Source organism: Esox lucius, chromosome 1 (assembly GCF_011004845.1).
Source record: "Esox lucius isolate fEsoLuc1 chromosome 1, fEsoLuc1.pri, whole genome shotgun sequence".
Classification (NCBI taxonomy): Eukaryota; Metazoa; Chordata; class Actinopteri; order Esociformes; family Esocidae; genus Esox; species Esox lucius.
In genome coordinates, this window is record NC_047569.1 from 33,615,581 (window position 1) to 33,639,104 (window position 23,524).

Consider the following 23,524-nt stretch of genomic DNA (forward strand, 5'->3'; position numbering starts at 1 on the left):
TGTCACACACCCACACACACCATTAACACAAGGCCCTGGGGGACATGGAGGAAGGCAGCTTTATTTAAAGCAGAGGGGGAAATAAATGTTAAAAACCTAGAGACTGAGCCCCACCCAACTTTGATCTAGTTATAAGAGGGAGAGAGTGAGAGAGAGAGAGGGGTGGGAGAGAGAAAGAGAGAGGGGGGAGAAAGAGAGCGGGGGTGGGAGAGAGGAAGGGCTGAAGAGTCCCTTCTGAGGGAACAAAGACTCCATAAAAACACTACAGACAGAGAATGAAAGAGAAGCAGCACTCGCTTAGAGTGACAAAGGGGCAGAATGAGAACTTCAATTTCATGAGCAGCGGCAAATGTCCATGTCTGGTTCAGATAAAGTATAAAAAAAGAGATATAAAAAAAACACATACACATATTGTGCAAACACAACCGCACGCACCAAGCGGTTAGGGAGTTTGGCCAGCGGCCAAAAGGTTGTTAGTTTAAATTCCTAAAGAGACAAGGCAAAAAAATAAATCGGCCGTCGTGCTGTTGAGCAAGGCACTTAGCCCAAATTGTTCCTCTAAGTCCCTCAAAATACCTGCAACAGCAAAACAGCTCAAAATCAAAAGGATTTTCTGCCCACCTCATAGCATGAATTATGAACATGAATTCATTAACCAGGGACTGGCCAGAGTACCAGGCGTACCAGGAGTGGTAAGTTACGATTTGTTATTGCATAAACTGTGGAGCGGCGCTTTGAGGGTCGGATTGAACCCTGTCCTGTGGTTCTGGGGTACCATGGAGAGGTGTCCAGGGGCCTCACCTGCTGGGGGTTGTTGGGCATGTAGGGGAGCATGGTGGACACGTGGAACATGACCTCATAGCCCTGGTAGGTGGTGTACAGGGAGTGGCTGCCTGTTGAGTCGGCTGGGGGAAGACAGACAGAGACACCGGGAAGGTTAACATTATCGTGTCACGGTTCACTGCCAGGGTATCAACTCAACTAGGAGCAGAATGGCAGGCACATCAGGCCAGATAAAAAAAAAATTATAATAATCCTGGTCTGTAGATAATCACACTTGGGTATTCCGTCAAAGTACACGACTGCGTTTATATCAAAATGTTGAACTTCACAAGAGTTAGGTAGCAACGCAACGTTTCGTATTCATGCATTATTTGACAGGCTAAATGGATTCAGCGTTTGCGCCCAGACTTTTAGTCGAGAAAGTATACGACTGCAAAAAACTAAAGTGAACCATTTGGAAGGCAACAAACACAATGCGCTGACTACTGGCCCAAACACATTAGCCGGCGCATTGCAAAGACCTTCCTGCTCACCCAAACACCCGTGCCCACCCCCACACACTGTACACTCTGTCTCTTACTCTTGGTGTCCAGCTGGGCGGCGTACTTGGTGAAGCCTCTGAGGCACACCTGCTCCCCTAGCACGGCCATAAAGGCACAGAAGGCGGGCGTGGCCTCTTCGTTGTTGTACATCTCCTCCTCGGTGCTCTGTCCCGCCCGACACAGCAGCAGGCCCACCTTGTGCTTCTGACTCAGCTACACGGACAGAGAGGAGCACACACGGGAGGTGTCATTCAGACCGCTGTGCGAGACCACCTCCGAGGGGACGTAGAAACGCACACCGCGTGACACGGACTTACCCCCTGCTCGTCCAGTTTGAGGAGCTGCTCGGTCACCTTGGGAGTGCTGAGAGCCAGGCGTAGGCAGGAGACACTGAACTCTGGGAGAACCTGCTCCAGCACCTCCTTCAAGGGGAGACCCCGCACCGAACCGTGCCTCGCGGTGGAGGCCACTGCGTCCTCCAGGATGGAGCCCCGCAACGTCACCAGCTATACACACACACAGACACACACAGACTCTATTAGATGTGTGAACAAAGTAACGAGAGATGCTGAAAAAGGAAATTCAATCTTCGGTAGGACCATTATCTGCAATCTATAAAAGCCCCCCAACGTGCAACAGAGTGATGAACGACTCAACGAGGACACATACTTGGGTTTGTTCCAGATACCTGGTCAATAATAATCTCAGGTGCTGGGAGAGCTTTATTTTATGTAATGTATTCAGAGAGCACAGCACTGTTTGTTCATTAAAACTGCCAACACAAGTCCCAGGAGCTCTGGAAAAGGAGAGGAAATGCTTCACCTTCAAGTCAAGGGCTTGGAGTGGGGAACAGGTCAACAAACCCCATGCAGGTTCCACTCCCATTATTCAGTAGCTTCTGGCACAAGAGAGGACCTCTAGCACTGGACTTAACTAGTTCTCCAGATGCGTGGCCCAGAGTTACCAAGAACCTGTTGACAACCTAATCAAGCCTTGTTCCCATTACTTCCTGCCGGAGTCCATTGTTACCATCAAGGCACGACACTTAGAGATTTGAATCACCCGGTTCATGAACGCATATACACCCATATGCTGTGGAAAATGTGTTTCTGTAGTGACTGATGACTGGGTAGAAATAAAAAGGGTCAATGATGTAAGCCACAGTGAACTCTAACCTTTGATCAGCACGGAGGGAAACCCTGTGTTGGTGTGAAGAAGTAACCGTGCCAACTGGAGGCAATCTGCAGGGGGGGGTGTAGGAATGTGGATGGAAGTGTGCGCTTCTGTGTGTGTGTGTGTCTGTGTGTGTGTCTGTGTGTGTGTCTGTGTGTGTGTCTGCGTGTGCGGTAACGGCGTGCTGTGTCAGCGTTGTTCAGGCGGGATTTGGGGCGAGGAGGGTCTGCGAGCGTAGCCCTCTCCGTGGGAGCCATCGGCCGGCCGAGTTGATCTCTGTGGATCCAAGCGGCAGAGCAGCCCATTGTTCCCCTGGGGCGAAGGTGATGAGGCCAGGCAGCCATGTAATCCCGCTAAAGACAACAGGCCTCACCGGACACCCCGCCAGCGGACCAGAACACACCGGCGAAAACTGGCCAGCACAGCTACAGACACCTGCTGCACACACCCACGGCCAGGAGACCAGCCTGGTCATAGGGAGCAGTACAGGAGCAGGCTTGGTAGCATACGCCATACTCAGGGAACACGGTGCATTCTGGGAAGTCCGCTGCGCAGGGCGGGTAGCGTCAGGTACATTTGGACATTGGCGTGCTAGCACCTGGTTCTGAGGTGAGTGGGTATGAATGATTCAGTGCCCCCGGCGGTGCCCGCGTTTTGTTATTGGGAGAGTTCTGCACCCCTGTGGCTTGGCTGTTTCTAACGGAGCTGGGTAATATGGACACAAATGCCATTCACAAACTGCCTGAACTTGACCAATGACATGTTTTTACATTATTCTGTTTCTTCAAATTCCTGTGTTCGTAGAGATTGAATTGAGATCATGCTTCAGATAAACTCTGCCAATTCGGATACAAAAACAATGTAGTGGAGAGGAAGGTAATATATGATTGTCAGTTGAACTTTGCTCTAAGAACTCCACTTCGCTCTAAACGATATCAGCAACTGGCCTGCAATCAGGGGTCCAAGTCGATAATATGTAGCTTGTCGTCTCAGCTCTGGTTTCTAACCTACCAAACAGGACTTGGCAAAGCTACATAGGTGACTGTCCAATCACAGGAGGACTAACTTTGCACCCTGGAGGGGCGGTGATCCAATCAGAGCATCCAATCTGTGATTCAGCAACATGTTCTGACCTTTGACCTGCTGCAGCATTGCAATTAGCAGACCAATCTGTGAGTCGCTCCGGGTAAGAGAGTCTGCTGAAAGACGAAACTGCAGACATTAAGGTAAGGTAGGTGCAGGGCCAGTGTTTGGCTTGGCTGTTCTCAGCTGGGCTGGGCCAGGTGGAAATTTCCGCTGGCAGAGAGCAGAGGGAGAAAGCAGTGGGCGGAGCCAACACGAGCTGCGGGGACTCGCTGAGGTCTGGGACATAAATAACAGCGCCCACAAACGCACACTCCCACACTGCACATTCACGCGCGGCCTTCAGGAAACACACACGCTTGGCAGCATCCGATCTACGGAGGTCGTTAGTACCTCGCTGGTTCTGCCGATGATGCGGTACTGGTACTGGTCCTTCAGGTCTTTAGTGTCGTCCAGTTTCTCCCTGCGAATGCTCACTGCCACCGGGCCCAGCTTCTCGTCCGTCCCAAAGTAATTGGAGTGCTCTGTGGAGAGGAGAGGGGGGGGGGTGGGTTCACACAACATGTCTGGACATGCCTCTGCTAACGTTGAAGACGTGTATTCATCATTATAATAAGAACCTCTGGAAACAGAGAGATGGAGAAAGGAACGCAGGGAGATGGAGAGTGATGGAGAGCGACAGAGGGGGAGATAGAAAGAGAGAAAGATGAAGAGTGAGAGAGACAGACTAATGGTGCATGTGTGTTTGAGAGAGATAGAGGGGAAAAGGAAGACAAAGAAAGAGGGATGGAGAGAGTGAGATAGAGAGATGGAGAAAGAGAAACAAAGAGAGAAAATCAAGGAAGGGAAGAGAGGAGATTGGCTACATGGAAGGATGGTGAGATGACGATTGTTTCCAGAGCTCGTGTGTGACTCCAATCAATGTACAATGAATATATCAGCTTGTTCATCGAGGAACCCGAGGAGGACATTGGTTAGAGCTACAAATTACAGACAGCTGAGTCTCGCTCAGCACAGATACCCTTATTTCAGACCAATTCTCAATGCACGAGTAATCGTCAGAGTGGTAAGAGAAGGAACATCTGTAAATGTCAACTCAATTATTTGCTTCCCCCCCAAAACAATGTAATCGCTTGCTTTGACGTGCAAGGGCTAATTTGTTTTGCGTAGACTACAATAGGCCTAGCCTACTGCAGGCAGAAAATGTGGTTCCATAAATAAATAATCACACGTGATATGTTATTATTACTGTGAAACTCAATGAAGGCTGAGTAGTCTACCTATCTAAGGTTAGATTGATAGGTGCGTGTTCCTGATAAGACACATTCCAGTGTAGAAGTCCCTACACCCAAAAACATGATTCATTAACAGTCCTCAGTGGGATCTACATTTGGTTTCTGTCATCACACCCAGAATGATGGGCTCTGCTTTTAAACTCAAGAGGCCTAGAGGCTCGCTGCTTAGTATTCCTGCTTTGTTCTGTAGTAGAAATGTCAGCATTTTGTCTGAGGCTTTCCGACATGCACGCAGGGGCAGAGCGGGTACAGAACCTCTGGTGTTCCACTCAGCATCGTTTCGGGGGGGAAGAGGGGGGGGGGGGGGGGCTAATGCAGTATTTTAGGAGCAGCAACCTTCAGCCATCTCGGTGGTTGGGAGCCGTCAAACCTCTGTCACTAATTAGGTTCTTAGCAGATGATTATGTCCTGGGGGAGCATCTGTTTCCAGGGTCAAGAGAGGTGATGCTCACAGTACACACACACACACACACACACACACACTCTCTTGTAATGAGCAGAGACATCCAGTGTGAGGACTAATGTGCAGAGGCAGAGAGGTCCACAGTGTGTTTGAGGGAGAAGACTAATTCATCTCAGAGCTAGTATGAGCCAACCAACAAAGAGACAAATAAATGTTTCTGAGGTGTCTGTAACAGATGGGGGGGGGGGGGGGGGGCAGCACAGGGACCCCTAACGGCTGGCTACACTGTAATAGACAACATCGATCACTAGGAAACAGACTAATACCTGTGAAGTCGACAAGGTAGTCTTATCTAATTCCTAACACTGGTATCTTGTTTTTTTTACCCAGCTTTATTTTGGCCTGGTGTACAGTCATGAGATGACGTACGTCAAAATGCCAACCTTGTGAAGTATTTCTTGTTGTTTGCGCGGAAACGTGCAGGTGCCATTACTGTGATGTCATGTTTTGCCAACTTTGCAGTGACCAGGATGTAGCCGTGTAGCAGAGGTGGCGTACGAATGAGTTACACAACCAGAAGGGCGCTCACACAGCAGGAGGTAAACACGTTCACGCTCGCAACGCTAGAAGCTGCCAATGCTAGTTTACTCAAATGTTTTCTGTGGGCTGGGTGGAGTGGTGATATCTGGCTGGGTGGAGTTGTGATATCTGGCTGGGTGGAGTTGTGATATCTGGCTGGGTGGAGTTGTGATATCTGGCTGGGTGGAGTTGTGATATCTGGCTGGGTGGAGTGGTTATATCTGGCTGGGTGGAGTGGTTATATCTGGCTGGGTGGAGTGGTTATATCTGGCTGGGTGGAGTGGTTATATCTGGCTGGGTGGAGTGGTTATATCTGGCTGGGTGGAGTGGTTATATCTGGCTGGGTGGAGTGGTGATATCTGGCTGGGTGGAGTGGTGATATCTGGCTGGGTGGAGTGGTGATATCTGGCTGGGTGGAGTGGTGATATCTGGCTGGGTGGAGTGGTGATATCTGGCTGGGTGGAGTGGTGATATCTGGCTGGGTGGAGTGGTGATATCTGGCTGGGTGGAGTGGTGATATCTGGCTGGGTGGAGTGGTGATATCTGGCTGGGTGGAGTGGTTATATCTGGCTAGGCCTCACCTTTGCCATGGAAGTATTCCCGGTAGTAACGCGACCCCAGGTCCACGTGCTCTATGCTGTGGAGTTTCAGAGCGTCCAGCCGCGTCACCTGCTGCTCCACGGCCACCTCCAGCACGGACACGCTGGCGTTGCTCCGCCGCAGGCCCGCGCCCCCCTCCCCGCCCCGCTCGGCCGAGGAACTCAGGAAGCTGACGTTGCGCTCCCCAAGGCCCCCCGTCTCGTTGCAGAAGTGGGGGCAGCTGAGGAGGAGCTGGCTGGAGCCGGGGCCCCCAGAAGGGTCCATGGGATCCCGGTTCGGGAATGGCGTGGCCGCCGCGGGGTCGACGCCCAGCGTCAGGTCCTCCGCGCTAGAGAAGGAGGCGTCCAGCCCGCTCAGAGTTGAGGAGCGCGACGGGGTCAGGGAGACGGAGGCGGCCGACGCCCCCGTGGCGGTGTTCCTCCGCTGGGCTGACAAGCTCTGCTGGGCAGAAGCCTCGTGGAGGTCAAACAGGATGCTCTGGGCGTCGTAGTGGACGAAGCTTTTGGGGCACACCCACGGTTTGTAAGGGGCATCAGTAGAGCCACGGCCTCCCCCGTCCTCCCCCGTCTCCCCTTTGTCCAGCTCCCCCCTGCTGGAGCTGCGGAGCTTCCGGAACAGAGAGGACGTCCCCAGGGACGACTCAGCCCCTCCGCTCTTCTTCCTCGCCCTGGTCTCCGACCGAGGCGCGGGGGTGAGTGAGTGCCCCGCGGGGAGGGGCGCATAGGGGGCGGCGTCGGGGGCGCGCAGCAGCTCCCCCAGGGGTACGGGCGCGGTGCTGCGCTGGTCCGGCCTCTCCTGGTGGAACTGGCTGAGCATGTCGAAGAAGCTCTGCTCGGGGATGCCCTGCACGTCGATGGAAGAGGTGCTGCCGTACTCCCGGTACAGACTGGCGCCGCCACGGCCTTCCACCTCGTTTTCATCCTGCTCGCTCAGAGTCACTTCGCTGCTGGAGCGCTGGCGTAACGGGGGGAAGGACCGCGAGCCGACGGGGGAGCCTCTATCGCCCCCGGACCCACCCCGGAACTCTGCGTCTTTTGTGCGGCGCCTCGGCAACCTAGCCACACCCCCTCGCACCAGCCCGACATCAGACACGGGAACAGACACGGAGGAGGTGGTCGTGGAGGAGTCGTCGCCGTGTTGATTACTGCCTTGCCCGTTCTCCAGGAGCGACTCCCTTGACTGGGCGCGGCGCGGAGGCCACTCGGCAATACGAGCGCGAACGCCCATCTTGGGAACGGAGACACGGGTAAGGGTGGTTGGGTCGGATGAGGGGGCGGGGTGGCCGTTGGGGGTGAGGCGGAAGAGGACGGGTCCAGGCCCTCCACCCCCCTCCAGCAGGTCAGAGGTGCATGTGACCCCTCGGTCTCGGTAGGTGTTCATGGCGCCCCAGGACAGCTCAGGGCAGGACAGCAGGCAGGTGGACAGGGGGCTGGCATCCCGAGCCAGGTTGGGGGGTGGGGGAGGGGGAGAGGAGCCCCACACACACACTGCTGATGCTGCGGCCTCCACCACCGGCACACATCGCTTTCACCGGGGAGGGGGTGGGGGCAGGCCTCCTCTGGTTCCGAGGCCAGTGACACAGACCCTCAGGCTCGGGCCAGATCTGGGGAGGAGACATAAATACAGGTTAAAATGCAGCACACAATAACAGAGCAGAGCAGTGGTTAGAGCATCTGACCAGTGATCAGAAGTTTGCTTATTTGAATCCCTGAGCGGGCATGGTGAAAAATCTGTGTTTCTGTCGTTGTGGGAGAACACACAAGTGCGTCTGGTGAATGACTGAAATATATATATTTTTAAACATGCTATTCTGGAGCAAACCTATCCCACAGCAAAAACACTCCGAAAACACCCATCCACTGCAACGCCACCAAAAGAATGACTGGAGCACCTCGACTGTTAAGGAAGACTGAGAAAATGGAAGGGGAAGAACAGTAATGGAGTAGGATGAGAGAGAGACCGAGGGGAGAGAGAAGGAGGGGAGAGAGGGAGAGAGGGGGCGGGAGAGAGAAGAAGGGAGAGGGGGGGAGAGGGGGAGACAGAGGGATAGAGAGAGAAGGGAGGGGGGGAGAGGGGAGAGAAAGGAGGAGGGATAGAAAGAGGAGGGAGAGAGGAGAGAAAGAGATGGCGATAGAGAGAGAGGGAAGAGAGAGAGAGGGAAGAGAGAGAGAGAGAGAGAGAGGGAAGAGAGAGAGAGAGAGAGAGAGAGAGAGAGGGAGAAGGTGAGAGGATTTGACAGAGGATTTTTTCTGTTGAGGCTAATCTTCAGAAGGCCTGACGAGCAGGGATATTATTATCATACACGTGTCATAATTCAGCAGCGCTCCAGACAGACACCCACCCACAGCCGTGTGATGAAAAACTATCAATTATTATCAAATTCTACTGGATTCTAAGAGATAAAACTGGGTGCTTTGGTGATGAAGGTTGTTTTGCGTCCTGAGTCCTCGCTATGATGCTTTAAAGTCAGAAGAAAACACTGCGAGTTGGGATCTTTTGTTTTTCCACCTGCGCATGTCAAATGTGCTCTATAATATCTGGAGCGGGCATGCAGGTAGGTGGCAGTGCTGCAGTATAGTCTGAGGTATCAAATGCATTCAAAATGTCTATAATACTGTGCAATAGAAAAACATTTGTCTATAATTGACTGCGAACTAGCAATGTAACGCATCCACTGGCACCAATAACAAGATCATGTTAATTCAGCTAGTTATGTATTAACTTATTGATATCCAAATTAAATACGGTTCAATCATCCAATCATCATCAAACAGTGTGCTATCCCAAACGTACTCCAATTACCCAACAATGTTAAATAAACAGGGCAAACATTTGGCCTGAGAAACAGTTTACTTTCAACCTACCTCACCTTATTCACCTCAACTCTGCCTCACACTGCCTGACCCCTACTCAACCTCACCTCCTTTACTTGACTACTCCCTGGTACTCTTTGCCACGTTAAACAGTGAGTAAACTCATATGACAAACAAGAGTAGTTACATTTCTTCTCCATATAATCAACATCATCACCTGCCAATTCACTCTACTTGCAACAGCTGGGCTTTGTCAAGGCTGAACAACCTTGTCGGAATCAACAAATGTGTGGGGACCGACTGTTGGCTTTTACTGTCTTACAAGGGAACTTCCGGGTCTCCACGTGTACAGTCCCTCTCGACAAGCACACACTTAAATTTAATAACGACAAATAAAACTCAAAGCCGTGCTGAAAGTGCTAGGACATCAAAATGCAGATGACGGAGCCAGAATGCGTTCACACACACACAGACAGAGAGACAGAGACAGAAGATGGGTTTCTGCAGTGTCATCTTTCAGAGGAGTTGGCTCACAGCGGCACAGCTTCTCATTTGATCCCCACTCCTCTGACACCATCCAGAGCTATGATCAACGGATGAGAAAGTAGCTGTGCTATGCAACTGGGGTCAGGCTATGAGGCGAGTGTCAAAAGGTTTAACCAGCAGGCCAGACATGAACACGACATCGTCCACTTCTGACTGACAGGGTAATCTAGGCCTCAGCAGGTGTGTGTGTCCGTCCGTGCGTGCATCTCAGTGTGCGCCACAGTATGCCGCGGGAGCTTCAGTGAGAATCCTACGCGGCCCTATAGTTCTTCACTCCTACACAGACGTGGGAATCCATAGGAGCTGCTCTCGTTGTCAGAGTGATGTCCATGCACCGAGATAGGCAGTGGTCATGTCATTAGGGAAGTGCTTCAGAGGCCAGTTCCCCCAGGGAAAGACAGACAGGAAAGACAGACAGGAAAGACAGACAGGAAAGACAGACAGGAAAGACAGACAGGAAAGACAGACAGGAAAGAAGGTGAGAGACAGAAAGGCGACCGAGAGAGAAAGGAGAGGACTGAGACCAAGAGAGAGACGGGAGGGAGAATCTGAGGGTTTGGTATGATGACGCGTTCCATCTGACCATCCCTATCTCAAAAGTCTAAACAAGCTCGGGGGTGGGGGGGAATAAAGAAGTGAGGCGAAAGGGAGAAACAATGCCAAGCGACAGACGAGTAGAAACGCTAGGGGAGAGAGTGACTGAGTCGACAGACTGAGGAGAGCAGGAACGTGCTTACTGAACCACAAAGGCTCGCCTTAATATGACAGTCACATAGAATCACACTTCACCACTGCCCTTTCGCCATAAAAAGTCTCCCTTACGCTACTCTCATCCACCCCAACTACATCCTCGGGCGTCTCAGCTCGAACTGGGCCCTCTCTCTAATGTTCTACTCTCTCCTTTCCTCTGTTACTCAAGCTAACCTATATTCGCCTCATTTCCGAATAATACAGCGTTTAGAACAGTAACTTAGAAGTTGCTGTTTGAATCCACGGGCTGACAAGGCAAACTATTTGCTGTTGGGCACGTTGAACCAAACTGCTCCAGTATGTCGCTCTGCCCAAGAGCATCTGCTAATTCAGGGTTTCTCAAATCACATCTGCCCACTGGCGCTGGTCAGTGTAGGAATGTCCTTGGCAAATCCCAGTCTGTGCCACATCCCTCATGAAATCGTCCCATTAATTACACTGATTCTTCCTTCACAGAACCGGACTCGTGCAAGAATTCACCTGCATGTCCACTATTTAGCGGTCGGCCTGTAAGTGAGTTTCTTTCTAGTTCACTCTTACAAATATGGAGCTTTTAAACGGTTTGAGCTATTAGCTTTTATGACCCTTTAAAGACTCACAACGTCCATGTCCCTACATGATGTCCATGTCCCTACACGATGTCCATGTCCCTACATGATGTCCATGTCCCTACACGACGTCCATGTCCCTACATGTCTCATGATGTCCATGTCCCTACATGATGTCCATGTCCCTACACGACGTCCATGTCCCTACATGTCTCATGATGTCCATGTCCCTACACAACATCCATGTCCCTACATGTCTCATGATGTCCATGTCCCTACATGTCTCATGATGTCCATGTCCCTACACGACGTCCATATCCCTACACGACTCACGACGTCCATGTCCCTCTGCATGACAACCAGTCACACAACAGTGTCGGACACTAAAAAAGGGGACTGTTGCAATATTGCCAATTACCCCTTTGATCATTACTGAAGAATTCACAAACTCCCCAGTTCCATTTTGACAAATTCTAGCCACTACAAACTGACTTTAATATGCAAGATGTTAATATGGTTTATTTTCTTTTAATATTGTGTGTTATTCAGGTGTGTTTATTACCATTATGAACATAGCCTGAAGGACAAAAAGACTCTTAAAATCCGATAGTCCAACTGCCCCAAGGCATCCTAAAACAGAAAATGAAATTGCTTGATGGACAATGTTATAACTACGATAAAAAGACAAATGTTTCAGGATGGTATAAACATTTGTTTTGACAAAAAAAAAATCAATGATCATTATTTCTGCTAAGCATGTGGTCAAAGGCCACAATCCCATTTTCTAAATGTTTTCAGCGTCTTTTCCCCTCCATCTCTCCATTCCCTGTTGGGTCATCTCTTTATTCCTGTGTTTCTCTGTTCAGGCTTGTTATCCACCAAGCAGTCGTCTCATTGCGTCCTCACGTCTGTCTACAGTAAGCTTGTTATCTAGGCCATTTCTCAGTTGGACATTGTTACAGTTACCTAACGGTTTGAGGAAAACTATGTCTTGTGAGGATTGTAGAATTTCCACACAGAGTCTACTCGTCATGCCAAATGTGTATAATATTAAGTGTAACATTTCCCATGGCAGAGAGTTAATGTTCCTTGAGTACATTCTTCACAATCCTCAGCGATTCACTTTTGGCATGAGTCACGGTAATACACGCACAGTCAACCGCAGAAATGCAGGCGATACATAGGCCGCCTCTGAAGGGTCCTGCTCTGGCGGAAAGAATTTCCTCATCTGTTGATATGGTATCAGCCCCAATCCCAGGCAGGCCCCAGCTGCAGCAGGCAGAGAAAGGGCCCTTTATTCAGCCAAGCACCGGTCAGGAAAGTGGGAGTGTGGAAGTTCCGTAATTTCTCTGGGTGCACAGAACGCTGGGCCAGGCCAAGACAAGGCAGACAAACGCACATTACTAAAGTCAAAAGAAGGCAGTAAGACATGTTACTACAGCCAAGACAAGGTAAACATACATGTTACTACAGCCAAGACAAGGCAGACAGACGTTACTACAGCCAGACAGACAGACGTTACTACAGCCGCACAGACAGACGTTACTACAGCCGCACAGACAGAGGTTACTACAGCCGCACAGACAGAGGTTACTACAGCCGCACAGACAGAGGTTACTACAGCCGCACAGACAGAGGTTACTACAGCCGCACAGACAGAGGTTACTACAGCCGCACAGACAGAGGTTACTACAGCCACACAGACAGAGGTTACTACAGCCACACAGACAGAGGTTACTAGAGCCACACAGACAGACGTTACTACAGCCACACAACTAAACAGGACGTGTTTGGCACAACTCCTCTAGTTAAGCAGTGCACTGACACGTCTCTAATGATCTAGCTTCCGCCATTATTTCATGTTTTGGCTATAGCCTTCACAGTTCACAGGAACCTCTCTGAACCATAGAAGATGCGTGAGAAGTCCCTCTGGGACCGTGACGTACACAGAGGAGGGCATAGGAAGGGGTTGTCCCCAAACAGGTGCTGAGGCGAGCTGAAGGCAAGCCAGAACAGTGCCCCGGGGAAACACAGAAGCCACATGAAGGGCCTTCACACTGGCAGGCAGACGCAGCCCAGCTCCCCGACTACAGAAGATGTAAAGCATGAATTTAATGCCTGTTAATTACTTCCATAGTAATTAGTGATGCCTCTGAAGATGCGTGTGTGCCCCCAACCCCCCCCCCCCCCGCGCATCGTTCTGGCCCACACACTGCAAACACCCACTGCAGCTGATAATTACACTACTACTCATTTATCATGTGCAATGAGAGAGAGAGAGAGACACAGAGAAAAGAGAGGGAATGAAAGAGACAGAAAGCACAGGGAGTGTTACAGCTGGCAGAGGGATTAATGTACACAGCACACGCTCCAGATCGCAAAGCTGTTGGTACCCTGGGTCGTGGCAAAGCTTTGTGGGACGCACCTCCAGGGATAATAGCGCATTACCCCGTGGGAGGAGGTAGGCTACTATATGTGCCGAAGAGCGGCGTAGATAGCAGGTGACGTAAAACATGGAATACACAAGACCATGAAGACAGAGGAGAGATGCCACGATGCGTAAATCACCATACTGCAATCGGGCATCACATTAGGGGACCTGTTTCCCAGGGCTACAGGACCGTCACCCGGTTGCCTAGGAATACAGCTCACACATACAGGGAATGAGCCGGTAAGTGAGTATGAGCCGGAAAGTATTCATAAAGCGTCTCAAAGGTGCCCGTCTTGGATCAGTTGGGCCTTTTAAGTTATATTGAATTAGATTAAATGGACCTGAAAGACCTAATCGTCCAATCAGTAATCCTACTTTGAGATGCTTTAAGAATACTAGTCATTGATATAAGATTGCCTGGTCAACGGGGTCTTCAGAAATAATGGCTAGGCTAAAAGACTTTGGGCTGAAATGAATGCATTCCAACAGTGCTTTTGCAAACTGATAGGAGAGACTGGAGTGCGTTCAGTTTGCCTCCTTAACCCCAACTAGCAGACCTAAATATGAAAACTGAAATGATAATGAATGAATAGAAAAGCGAGCGGTGGCGATGACATGAACCTTACCCTGTCACCTCAAGGGCGGAGAATGTGGAACGATTCAGAACGTCCCGCTCTGTTAGACGCAGTCTGCCCAAGTGTTCCGACGGCGACTGCCATCTATCCATCTACCTAAACCAACCCCGCATTCCGCGTGACCTGACAACACCTCTGACCCTAAACCCAATCTGTGCGTCACACCGAGAGCTGATACTGACCCGTCTACAATTTGCCCGGCATGTGACGGAATGTGACCGACTCCTACAGACACGAAGGGCTGCAGTGATCCTGCCTGAGGCCCGAAAGAGATTCGACCACTCGCTGAAGCCACCTGTCCTCCACCCGTCGGCTATCCTCCAGCGTCCTCCTGGTCTGCGGCCCAGCTGTGCTGCTCCTGGAGGTGACAGTTCTTGTCATGCTCAGGGTCTCAGAGCCACAGTCTCCACTGATTTCCTGTGACAGGGTTTGGTACCGTCTCCTTGATAACCTCAACTGTCACGCCTGTCGGGTCCTTCATCATACAGACATGGGGCAGCCTATAGAGGAAGCATGGGTGGCGAGGGAAAGGCACATATACTGGGGTATGCGCATGCAGAAACAGACATGTGCATGATGATAACGCACACATCAGCGGCGGGAGGGGGGGGGCAGGTAATGCTACCCCGGGACAATGTTACCCCTGTCTCCTCTCAAGGTTTCTTCCAAAGTTCCTGCCTTTCCAGGGAGTTCTCCTAGACACTGCGCTCCACCATTCACCCAGGTTTCGTCAAAACATGCATAGTAGGGCTAGAGAAACACCAACAAACTCTGAAAAACATCAACGAACAGCACAGTACACTGTCCCTCTTCCGATTTGATCGGTAGGGCGATCATAGGTTTGGGTCCTAAGCGCCAGCCACAGAAATCAAACACCTCTAAACAGCAAGGGACCCAACAACGTGCAGGAAGAAAATGTTCACCAGCATTCACACCGATTTATGGGCCTCTGAAGGACTTTCTATATAGTAAGAGACCTGAGAAACTGGGCCAGGCCAGCATTTATATGAACCTATCATGATGGGACGTGAATTAATTTAGGAGCCACACCTGTGTGGCAGCACATGACTTCACTATGATTTGTATCCTTCATTTACTTAAGGGTTTACTTTTAGTCCGTCTGTACACAAAGACATGCATGCAGCCACCCAAAAAAAACCTAGAGTCCTGAGGTGAACATGCAAATAAAACCCTAGACTTTTCTGGTGGGATGTGGCGTGATACCAGTCTTTCTCTGTAGAAAGGCACACAAACACAAAACGCTTTCCATGACACAAGAACGTCCTTAACTTGAATAGCCAAACAATTGGCTATTAAAAAACCACCGAACTAGGGTTGGACGATACTCGATAAAGAGAAAGAAAGAGCTATCCCATTATGGCCTCTTATCTCCACTAATGGCCTGTATCATTCTTTATGGGAATCCCGGAATGATTCCATTACCAAGTCTTTGTTAGCGTCGCTGATCTACGTATTTGGCATGTACTTGTTAGCATTTTTTATTTATTACAATGGCCCAGTGGGGTTCACATTCATTTTTAGCACCCCCCTGGGTTCAGTGCCGATATTACATAACTGACGGAATGGCATGAGATTGGTAGGAAAGTAAGACAATCTGGATATCGACCAAACCATGGTGCTAACGCACGCACACTCACCATACCAAACACAAACACAAAGAGACAGACTGTGGCTATACCTATCAAACCAAGCTCCAGAAGGTGAAAGCAGTGCCAGGGAAACGGGCGTGGTCCGCGTTTGTTGACTCACGGGTGAGCAGGGAAACAGTGAAGCAGGGAAGTTGGTCACAGCTCGCTGGCTGAAAAACACAAGAGGAACAAATGGTCAGAACCGTTTACAACAGGTGACATTTTAAGTTGACAGCAGACGCAAACAAGGCCCTCAAAGAGAACTGGCTAGAGAACACAGCACGGACGGGAACACCTTCATTTTGCTGCTTAGCCTTGGCCGATTCATAGGGATCAATTGTTAACTTGCAAAAACGTTCCAAATATGCCGGCAGAAATCTAACAATGAGACTGGGTTTTTAAAACTGGGAGGATTATTAAACTGAAGGGGGGGGAACATAAGAACTGTTATTATAATAATTACTATTCTCACCGACAGATTGAACAATTAGGCTAATGGACTGGTGGAATATGTTAGAGTGTGTAATGCAATACAGTGCAATATGAAATATCAACCCTTTCTGTTGCAGTCTCACGGGGACATGGGTATCCACGGTGCTCCCCCAATTAGACATTCTCTAATTGAATATTATATATTTTAACAATAAAATCACTGGAATCCAAACCCTAACTTGGAACACTAGTTCATCACAAACAATGTATGTATAGCTGGAAATTAGCCTTAAAACTGAAGGTTTTCCTGTCCATTGCCAAGAAGCAGGCATTTTAATGTTCCCCCCAGGTCACAGGGTTGGTTCAGCCGTGCATTGCCAAAGTCATAGAAATACTCAGTGTTTTGTTTTATTCCAGTTGTGAGGGGGTCCCTGAGGAATTTGCTATAAAAAATAAGGAAAAAAAAGAGAGTTCCTGGACCTAAAATGCTTTGCAACCCCCAACATAAGATGGCGTTATAGTGAAGTTAGTGACTTCAGAAAGTACTCATACCCCTTTAACGCTTCCACATTTTGTTGTTACAGACTGATCTGTTTTTGCTATCCATCTGCACACAATACCACGTAATGACAAACTGAAAACACGGCCAAGTTATTGAAAATAATAAATATATGTATTCTATGTGGATAAGTATTGGTTTCCTTTACGGAGCCCCTCGTAGCGGTGCCTTTGGCAGGCATCACAGCGTCAACTCGTCTTGGTTACGTCACTACCGACTCTGCTCACGTGGATAGGGACAGTCCCGCCAATCTGTCCCCCCATATCCTCTCCAGCACTGACAGTTCCTGAGACATCCAGGGCTCAAAATGTAGTGTAACGACAAAGTGTCGGTACATCTACATACATGAGATATCTCAGTTGTGCTTTGGATTTATGATTATGGGGTAATGTGTGTAAACTGATGGCAAATCTATTTATTATATTATATATCTAATTATATTATATATTTAACTATAAATTCAGTCTGTGACAACAAGATGTTGAGAAAGCGGAGAGTTCTGAATACTGTCCATTGCAACCATGTAAGGCTGAGCTGTTCTTCAGGGGCGAGTTCTGGGACAGTGAGTTTCATGACCGTGTGTTTTGTGACCGTGTGTTTTCTAAATGGGTATGTGTGAACAGCCGCTGTCAGTTCCTAACACAGGCCAACAGTGAGCCTATTGTGCGAGGAGACAAATGCGTTATGAACACACAGGACCAAGGCCGCATTCAAAGTGAACACTCAGAGCACACAAACCACTCTTCTAAAAACACCCACACCAGCACTCAGAGTCATTAATAAATGATGAGCCGAAACGGAGCAGACAACATTGTTTTCTGATCCTCCACCGACAAGACCTAGAGATATATGTAAGACACCATTCATTAACCTTCTTTAATGTTTGCACAGCGCTATATACGGCAGAATTTATGCTGAAGTCAAACAAAAACTTTTATTGGAGATGTAAATCCTATTAGACAGCGTCTTGGTGCATTTTTCACCCCCTCTACATTTTCCACTTTTTCTGATGAGTCTCATCTGTCTCTCACAATTCTCTCCATCCATGGACTGCCTTTTTTTTTTCTTTCCTTTCTTTGTCCAAAGTGTCCCTATTTCTCCCACTCTCCACAGTTTTTTGTCCAAGGACTCCCTATTTTTCCCCACTCTCCACAGTTTTTTGTCCAAGGACTCCTTATTTCTCACACTCTCCACAGTTTTTTGTCCAAGGACTCCCTATTTCTCACACTCTCCACAGTTTTTTGTCCAAGGACTCCCTAGGGTCAGGGTCAAGTAAGGTCAAATCAGTTAATTTTTCACGTGTCACAGCAGGAGTTACAGTACAGTGAAGTTCTTCTGTGGTGTCTGTGTGTGTGTGGATTTGTGGCAAGATGAGAGTTGATAACAGAATAGTGAGTTCAGGGTTGACCCAACTCAGAATAGAAGGGATGTAGAAATGCTTTGAATTTTGATCAGATATGGGTCAGTGCAGAGGGCTGATGGGAGGACTGACATTATTAGGGTAGCGTGTAGATGGAGAAGAGTGGTTCAGACTGACTGTCCTGAGGGGGAGACCCACTATTGTCTGACAATATAGCCAATCAATACTGATCAATTCAGGTCCACTTACTCCTTAATGCCCTGCTTAATAACACCCTCTGCGTAAAAGGGTGTGTAGGAAGATGGAAAGGCACACTGTGCGTACGTTTGCTAAACTACTGGACATTAAAGCACAGAGAGCCGAGATCCAGTGCAGTATATTGAATGAAGTGTCAGCATGGATTTAAAGCCTTGACCTCGCCTACTCCCAGCTTAAAACACAATAATGAGTGAAAACTTTCCAGTCATGGCAAAGATCTTAGACCACAGCTGAAAGTGACTGGCAAGCCAATTAAGTAATGTGTTAAGATTAAATAAATACAGCTACCTACCTCCCTGCATCAATCAGTATAGGTGTCTAGGCTAACAGCTTACCCTTAATTAATTTGTAATAAGCACAAACTGTACCATATAGCCTCCTCTGTGTGAATGTTTACATAGCAGCAATCTGACCTCTTTTGGAGTTTTTATATTTAGTACTGGAGGCATTCTGTGGTCCCACTACATGCCAGGAGAATGACCATATGAGAGAGAGGGAGACCAAGGGAGAGAGAGCGAGGGAGAGACCAAAGGAGTCAAAACCAGTGCAAAGATAGCATGGTGTGTGTGTTTTTACACACTTGTCTAAATAAATAGGATCTGGAGAACATCTGTGTATGTTCTTGACTTACATATGATGCCGGGGCTTCTTGGTCCCCAGTGAAGTGGGGCTGTTGGTGGCTGATAGATGGAAGTGAACGGGTGAAATATGTGAGTGAGCTTGGGTACACTTATCGGTGTTGTCTGGGTAACGTTATGAACATGGATGTAACCAGCACTAATCTGCTGTATGGCTGCTCAGTGTGCAGGAAACATGGTCAGAGCTGACCATGAGAGAGGTCAGAGCTGTCAAGGTGAGAGAGGTCAGAGCTGTCAAGGTGAGAGAGGTCAGAGGTCATCATGAGGAAGGTCAGAGGTCACCAAGGTCTGAGAACATCATGCTTACAGTAATGATCATCATGACAGTTAGGGAGACTTCTCAGTAATCAATGCATAAAGCAAAACAGGGTTTCAACAGACACTAAGTCCAAAATAAAACCAAAATATAGCTTTAAGATCAGGGTTAGGCATGAAGGCAACAGGGAAGGTTTGGGTTTAAAAACACAATTTAAGGAGAATACAGAAATAGGTGGGTTTTTGCTAGATGCTAGTGAAATCCACAGAGTAGGGTAATTAAGAAAATGGTGCCTCTTTCACAGTATGCCGATTACAGTTTAACCGGACCAGTCTTAATTAGAAACCAGACAGATTTTACAGAGGACATGCAAATCATACTTTACATATCATTAGTGGATCCAGCAGTGCTCTGCACAACGAATGTGAGCCAGAGAGGATGATGGGAGGATGAGCTGGCTTTCTCCCGCCTGTCATACACACGGTGTTCTGATTAAAGGGATTACGCCAAACCCCGTGAATATTTTCTTTAAAAGTTTCACTGTACTAGTGCTTCACAAGTGCTACTTTTTTTCATATTTCTCTCACTCACTTTAAAGAGGAACATACCTAGTTGCCTAATGGGGTTGTTAATGAAACTAACACAGCAAAATGTTTGTTAATCCAAATTTCATATTGTCAATTTCGTTCTTCTCCAATCCCAGGGTTCACGGTTTTACTGACCGGAATGCTAACAATACTAGCATATTACTACAGATCTTTCCACACAAAGCGCTAGCTAATGAAACAACCAAATGTAAACAAACAAACAGCAAAGATAGGAAATCCACTTCAGAAAACACTTCAGAATAGGCTGCAAACAACATTCAAAGTGGGTCTGGCCATTTACAAGCAAAAGTTAAAGAGAGAGACACAAATGAACATGAAAAGCTGCGTGCACCTACCGTTGCTCTTTGTGATTGCTTTCCGGACAAAGAATACAGCTACAGTAATGTGTCAATAGTGGCAACCAACAAATTTTCAGAGATTAAAAAATGTGGTGCATCAGGAGAATTCTGCTTGCGCACAGAATGTAAATGTTTCTTTTCCTGACAACTATAAATGTTGTGGATTGATGCGCGGCCTGTTATTTTATTTCCATTTTTTTCTGGAAATATACATAAACCATAATGTCATGGCCACTGTGGTCTGCACTCAGGCAGAAAGCAAGCCGCTCTATTGCAGCTCAATATAATTTGATTGACAGCTCTGGTTGCCTAGTGATGGACGTTAGATGTTAGTCAATCACTGCGTTCCAAAACAGCATTTTCTTTACAAACTACGGAAATCTCCAGAGGTTTTAACACGGCATTTGCATAGCTGTGGCGTGCCCTTATAGATATACAACTATCCCGTAACCAGAGAGCTTCCAAGACGCCACAGTCCATATTTCTACAGAGGGGATGAGTTAGCAAGAAACCGAGTGATCAGAAGGGAGGCACACTGCAGAAATAGGACAGATGCCCTGGCATCGTTCAGCCACTTGACTAACTACCAAGTTAAACCAAATGACTCAACACCAGCCCTTGATTTCTACGGTTGTGACTTTGAAACAAATCAAACACAGGTGGCCATGCTCAGTTGGTCTGGGTAACCGTGTAAGCTTCATAAAAAACGAAAATCTGTCTGAGCTAATGCTCAGCAGGTATTTACTTAAAAAAGCAGCTACTAATTTTCAAATATAAAAAAACAACACTACTCACATACTGTGATTTTTGAAGTGGTGTTGTTTTTGGATATTTCCAAATATCCAAAATTACAATTTAATTGTAATTTAACTTAACACTTAAATCTGAATCAGCACCAAAGATGCCAAGTATCCATCAAGCGGAGCTGTTAGCAGAGCAGCCCCGTTCACACCACAACACAGTGGGTGAGACTGCCACTTTCATTCTCTATTCTTCCTAATTACTCCCTACAATCTCCCCCCTCCCCCACAGAATCATGGAGGATATACAGGATCACGAGAGACCCTGCCTCCCCAGGATATCTCACCCCTGCCTCCCCAGGATGCAGAATGTAGGGGGGGGGGGGGGGTTACCTGCAGTATGAAGGGAGGGGGACTATTCAAATAAAATGGACTAGTCACATAAAACAGACTATTCAGATAAAATGTAATAGCTGCATTTGAAGTAAACAGCGGCCCTAATTTCACAGATAAAGGGGTCAGATGTATTACATGTTTTCATTCCTGTAAAGTTAAACAATTAAGAAGTTGATCCTGCATGGTCTGGTGAGGGGACGGGCTCCGCTCACTGCTGCCGTGTGGTTGCCGTAGTGCTGGTTGCCATGGGAACCCGGGGCACACAGACAGGAAGAGTTATGATGTAGGCGTGAGGTGGTGAGCGTCGAGAACAACCTGGGGAGATAAATGAAAATCTCCCGTTCACCCACTCTGCAGTGTGTCAATCAACCACACGGACGCAGCACTGGAAGACCATGACAGGGGAGGGAAAATGAAAAACGACCCAAGCAAGAGATAGAAAGAGGCGAATAAAACATCAGGGAAATGTGTCTGTGACTGTATTAGCAGGAAGGATGAAGAGGAACAGAATTCAGTTCAAGGCCAGAGGAGGTGGAGAGTGACTCAGACTGACACTTCAGAGTGACGCATCATCACAGCAGAGGACCAGCGGTTCTGACCCCGCCTCTTCTACTCTCTGATCGCAGACTTCTCTGGCCCCGCCTCCTCTACTCTCTGATCTCTGACTTCCCTGGCCCCGCCTCATTTCTCCATCTATACAACATCTCTCTGTCTCTCTCTCTCTCACGCTTTCCATTTTTTGCTCCATCTCCCCGCTGTCTTTTCATACATCATCTCTTACCCTGTCCTCCACTTCTACTCTCCCTTGCTGCTCTCTCCCTCTCTCCCTCGCTCGGTCTCTCATTGCAAAGAGGCTTTTTCTGAAAATGAAATGTCCTGCTGCTTTGAAGCACACTGTACAACACGTTTCAGAATATGCCACATTCTTCAAAATGGGATTCTTCTCGAATAAACAAACCAAGTGGTTCCGTATAAGAACCACTTGGTTAATGTAAAAGGGTTCAAAGACATGATGCTAATCATAATCTTAAATGTGCATTCACCAGGTTTAAAACATCTGTTACTGCTTTGTCTTGTATCATCTAGCTTTCATGTTTTGAAACCCATTCTGCATTCTTTAACAATCCCTGGATATTTCCGGACAAGGGTTTCATTTTGACAAAACGTTGGTGGTTTAAACAGCAAAAAACAGTAGATACATTTTTAGAGAGGGAACTGTAGCCACCCTCGTCACGTGTGTATAGTACTGGATTAGCTTAATGTACGGTCAAATCAAAATCAAATGTATTTATAAAGCCCTTTTTACATCAGCAGTTGTCACAAAGTGCTTTTACAAAACACCTGGCCTTAAACCCCAAGGAGCAAACAACAATAATGTTGAATTTCAGTGGCTAGGAAAAACTCCCTAAGAAGGCCGAATTTTAGGAAGAAACCTAGAGAGGAACCATGCTCAGAGGGGTGACCAGTCCTCTTCTGGCTGTGCCAGGTGAACATATTAAGATTTCAATTGTAATAATTAATAAATGCATGTGGGCTGAGTCTAGAGTCTATTTAAACTTAGTCCAGGTCGGAAGCATGACCAGATGGACAAGGAAAGGGACAACACGGGGGAGGTGTCAGCACCGTGACAGCTGAAATCGTCAGGTATCGTCTTGATCTGCAACACAACCAGGAGGACTTTGGACAGGGACAGCAACAAATCTTTCAAGCCAGGTACTCTGCAGGTGTGGGCCAGGACCTCATGTCCATGTCCAAGTTCAAAACGGGAGGAGACTGGGAAAATTCTGAAAATGCATTCCTCATATCAACATAGTGGAGAAGGAGAACTGACCCTACTCCCCCAGCACAATAATATAGCAGCGTAAGACCTTGGGACTGAGACAGAGGGGTCCGGCGACACTGTGGCCCTATCTGGGGGAGGCCCCGGGAAGGGCCCAAAAGGCCGGAAATCAATCCACCCACATTGCCAAGCATCAACCAAGGGACACCCACCAACCACAACCAGCATGAATGAGGGCAGAGTTTTGTATTTTGTGAGTGGTTATTGGGAATTCTATGCAAATTTAGTTTTAAAAATGGTGGTTAAGTACAGATTATCAGCTTATTTCA

The 23,524-nt window shown here is 48.1% G+C and overlaps 1 protein-coding gene across 6 annotated transcripts in view; it reads right to left on the minus strand.

The window, feature by feature from the left end:
- The window catches only part of sipa1l3 (signal-induced proliferation-associated 1 like 3), a 63,826-nt gene that overhangs the window by 18,113 nt on the left and 22,189 nt on the right, over window positions 1–23,524 (minus strand). For 3 of the 6 annotated variants that reach the window (XM_034292583.1, XM_034292584.1, XM_034292592.1), the window contains 6 exons: window positions 15,881–16,000; window positions 6,440–8,061; window positions 3,975–4,105; window positions 1,643–1,831; window positions 1,364–1,538; window positions 802–905 (listed from right to left, as the gene is read on the minus strand). In XM_034292583.1, coding sequence (XP_034148474.1) covers window positions 802–905; window positions 1,364–1,538; window positions 1,643–1,831; window positions 3,975–4,105; window positions 6,440–7,838 — 1,998 coding nt within the window. In that variant the 5' untranslated portion in view covers window positions 7,839–8,061; window positions 15,881–16,000. Of the gene's footprint in view, window positions 1–801; window positions 906–1,363; window positions 1,539–1,642; window positions 1,832–3,974; window positions 4,106–6,439; window positions 8,062–14,363; window positions 14,855–15,880; window positions 16,001–23,524 lie in introns of those variants that run through there. The other 3 variants (XM_034292591.1, XM_034292593.1, XM_034292588.1) reach the window with 3 other exon arrangements.